This window comes from Micropterus dolomieu, linkage group LG02, assembly GCF_021292245.1.
Source record: "Micropterus dolomieu isolate WLL.071019.BEF.003 ecotype Adirondacks linkage group LG02, ASM2129224v1, whole genome shotgun sequence".
In the NCBI taxonomy this organism is placed as follows: Eukaryota; Metazoa; Chordata; class Actinopteri; order Centrarchiformes; family Centrarchidae; genus Micropterus; species Micropterus dolomieu.
In genome coordinates, this window is record NC_060151.1 from 30,784,156 (window position 1) to 30,788,218 (window position 4,063).

Sequence of the window (4,063 nt, forward strand, 5' to 3'; positions counted from 1 at the left end):
GATGGTATTGCGTTACAATATGCGGACACGGTGGATATGAGGTAAACCGACCAGTGCAGATGTCATTTGGTACCACACGGGTTTCGATTGCATCATGGCACAGCATGATGTTCATTTAGTAAATTATGGTCCCATATAGAGGAAAATTGACCAGAAAGTAGGGGAGGCTTTAGGGCGGGGCTACAAGCGGACTCTACCATGTCTCTACCATGACGACCTGTCAAGCAGGATAGAGGCGACTCGTATCTGAAGAAGCTTATTAAGTTTAATGTACATTTTGTTTGTCGCTAGCCAAAATTAGTATTCCGTGTTAATATCACAGTTAACATGAATTACAGATGCACCTTGCTAACCAAGCTAGTCTTGACGCTCTCTCTTGACTCTTGAAGTAAAAACTCCAATCAGGATTTTTTGGGTCATACAAATCCCCTGCATTCATATGTAGACTGTAAATTCCCCCGTCTCATTAATTAGAGAATTGTGCTGTAATGTCTCTGAACAGATCAGCTCTGCTTTATGGCTTCACAAACATCTCAGATGTAGCTTCAGTTGCTGTGTACGATTAGTCATTCTATAAAAACCCTTGTCAAACTTTTTGTAGTAGCAGGTTTCAGGTCTAAGGTTTAAATTTAAGTGCTGGCTTGATTTTGTTTTTGTTTCTATTTTGATCACAGTTTGTTTTTTCATATTAAATAATCAAAACTGAAGCGCTGCCCTTCACCAGGGTGCTACTCTTAAATCTGGTCCCTGCTTGTCTCTGGTCCTTAGACTTGACTTTGCTAAATGCGAAACTCCTGATTTGAGGAAAATAAACTCGACAAATAAAGTGCTTCAACTTCTGAGTAATGACATTTCCGATGACCGCTCAAGTAAAAGCGTAAACCGGCTCCTCGTGTGAAGCATCCTCTTCCTCTCCTGCTGCAGAAGAACCACAAGTGTCACTTAACTCACTCTTATGGGTTTAAACTTCTCAGGATCCGGTCCGGAAATATTTTGAGTCCACTTCTCATCAAATATCACTTAAAACTGGAGATGTTGTTTTTGCTCTTCAACATTCAGATTATATGTCCTCTGATGTTCTTGAGTTTAATTAGCGTAGCCCGACTGAAATATAAATAATGTGGAGAAGAGAGAGCCAACAATGGAGAATATATTCTGAAAATGTATTTTAAAACACATATGCCAAATAAAATTAGTTAGTATCAATCAGTATTAGTTAGTATCATTATCCTTTCAGACTCCATCAGTCAGATTCACTTTCTGCTTTTTATTATTAAATAACATTAAAGATACTAATCCAAGAAAATGAGGGAGAGGGGCGTTCTTTCCACAGCTAGAAGTATTGTCATTATTGTGTCACAGTCTAAGATGCAAAGAACTTTGTCAACCGTTGTAAACTTTGTGCAACTAGCAAAAAGCTTTCAACCACCAACAATTCTACATTTAATTTATTGAAGCATCTGCTGCGGCAATGTGAAACATTTTTTTTATAAAAATACTGGAAGCTGCTCTTATAAATGAATATGCAGGAAAACATTAGTTAAAAGGTCAAGAGCGACTAGCTTTTTTAAAATGTTAATTTATATACACTGAACAAAATTATAAACACTTTTGTTTTTGCCCCCATTCATCACAAGCTGTACTCAAAGATCTAAGACTTTCTCTATGAACACAAAACGCCTATTTCTCTCTCTATTTCAAAATCTGTGTTAGTGAGCACTTCTCCTTTGCCGAGATAATACATCCACCTCACAGGTGTGACATATAAAGATGCTGATCAGACAGCATGGGGATTACACAGGTGTGCCTTAGGCTGGCCACAATAAAAGGCCTTAGGCTGGCCACAATAAAAGGCCACTCATAAATGTGCACACGGCCTATAGCATACTGTAGAGCATCATCTGGTCTGAGAGGCAGCAGTGTTTTCAGCTCAGCTGCTTGTTGACTCCTCAGGTTATTTATTGTTCCAGTAAAGTGAATTCATTTCTAAAATGAGCTGCTGAACAGGTTTTCCGTCACTTTTTAGGGGGGTTAAGGGTTTAAAAAAAACATAATAATGAAAGGAGTAATGTAACTAATTACTTTTAATACCCAGAAATAAATAAAAGAATATTATTACTTTTTAAGGAGTAGTAAGTAAAAAGTAACTTATTGCAAAAGTCTGCTCCATTTCTAATAAATTCAAAAGTCAGCCCACTGGTTTTTAAATCTCCACCCTGGCTTTCAGGCACATAAATCTTTAAACAAGCTGCATCACAACCACATAGCCACAAGCTCGCTGTTTATCTGTCACTGTCATGAGGCAGAAACCTGTTGATTGGTAACCCTCTGACCTTCTGTCACATCAGACCGATCAGCGTTCAATGTGAACGTTGCAGCAAGCTCAGCGACCTGCACTTACAGACAGACAGACAGACACTCAGACTTTTACCTCTCTTAAGTAGCAGGAAATTCCTCGAAGGGCTTCACCCATGGCGGTAGGAGAGGGGAGCTGTGTGAGAGGAAGACAGAAGTAAAAAGAAAAGTGAGAGCAGGTGCAGCGAGGATTCTTCTTTCCTGTATTTGTGTGCTGAGCTTCTGTTCATAGTATCAAAATGCTGCAGAAAACAGCGACTACAAAAGGTATTTACACTCTGGGACGCAGACAAACACATGTGCTGGTGTGTTTGAAAGCCATTGATATAACAGAGCTTCTGTTCATTTCTCCTGACTAAGCAGCTTAACAGTTTGGTTTTTCTTTATAATGGCTATACAGCCTCAGACAGCAGCTAGCCTGGCTGCAGATTCTTGTTTCTTTATTTTCCCCTTGTGATTGTGAAGTCAAATTGTCTGCAGGCATGCTAACAGCTCTGTGAGGCTGTGTTTATACACAGATCTAGACCTTGGGAATGAGGAGGTCTTTAGAAAGCGAGGACCTCACATGGCCCCACAGACCTTCAAAGGTCGATATGAGGGCTCAGACTGGGTTTTAAGGGTCAGGTTAGAATTAGGTTAAGGTTAGCGTCAGGGGCAAGGGAGTGCATGCTAACAAGGGTCCTCACAAAGAAAGACAAACATTTGTGTTACCGGGGGCGGGTGCTCCAGGCAGGTGTGGAAATGTTTCGTCTGGTCGGGTTTCACCCGTTTCAGAGGCACCCGGGACTCTCCGATCAACTCATTATGAGTCAACTTGTCCTCGTCGCATACAGTCAACCTGTACAGAGGAAGAGAGGAGAGAGGAAACAAGACAGGAGAGGAAACATGAGAGGAGAGAGGAAACAAGACAGGAGAGGAAACAAGACATGAGAGGAAACAAGAGAGGAGAGAGGAAACAAGACAGGAGAGGAAACAAGACATGAGAGGAAACAAGAGAGGAGAGAGGAAACAAGACAGGAGAGGAAACATGAGAGGAGAGAGGAAACAAGACAGGAGAGGAAACAAGACATGAGAGGAAACAAGAGAGGAGAGAGGAAACAAGACAGGAGAGGAAACAAGACATGAGAGGAAATAAGAGAGGAGAGAGGAAACAAGACAGGAGAGGAAACAAGACAGGAGAGGAAACAAGACATGAGAGGAAACAAGACATGAGAGGAAACAAGACAGGAGAGGAAAAATGAGGGGAAACAGGAGAGGAGAGAGGAAACAGGAGAGGAGAGGAAACATGAGAGGAAACAGGAGAGGAAACATGAGAGGAGAGAGAAAACAAGACAGGAGAGGAAACATGAGAGGAGAGAGGAAACAAGAGAGGAGAGGAAACAAGACATGAGAGGAAACAAGAGAGGAGAGAGGAAACAAGACAGGAGAGGAAACATGAGAGGAAACAGGAGAGGAAACATGAGAGGAGAGAGGAAACAAGACAGGAGAGGAAACATGAGAGGAGAGAGGAAACAAGACAGGAGAGGAAACATGAGAGGAGAGAGGAAACAAGACAGGAGAGGAAACAAGAGATGAGAGGAAACAAGACAGGAGAGGAAACATGAGAGGAAACAGGAGAGGAAACATGAGAGGAGAGAGGAAACAAGACAGGAGAGGAAACAAGACATGAGAGGAAACAAGAGAGGAGAGAGGAAACAAGACAGGAGAG

The 4,063-nt window shown here is 41.6% G+C and overlaps 2 protein-coding genes across 2 annotated transcripts in view; both read right to left on the bottom strand.

The window, feature by feature from the left end:
• LOC123967434 (trafficking regulator of GLUT4 1) overlaps positions 1 to 4,063 on the bottom strand; it is a 344,338-nt gene that overhangs the window by 54,091 nt on the left and 286,184 nt on the right. The gene's annotated exons all lie outside the window — the stretch shown is intronic.
• LOC123957377 (double C2-like domain-containing protein alpha) overlaps positions 1 to 4,063 on the bottom strand; it is a 34,578-nt gene that overhangs the window by 28,799 nt on the left and 1,716 nt on the right. The window contains exon 3 of the mRNA XM_046030098.1: positions 3,056 to 3,193. Within this exon, the coding sequence (XP_045886054.1) occupies positions 3,056 to 3,193 (138 nt within the window). The remainder of the gene's footprint in view (positions 1 to 3,055; positions 3,194 to 4,063) is intronic.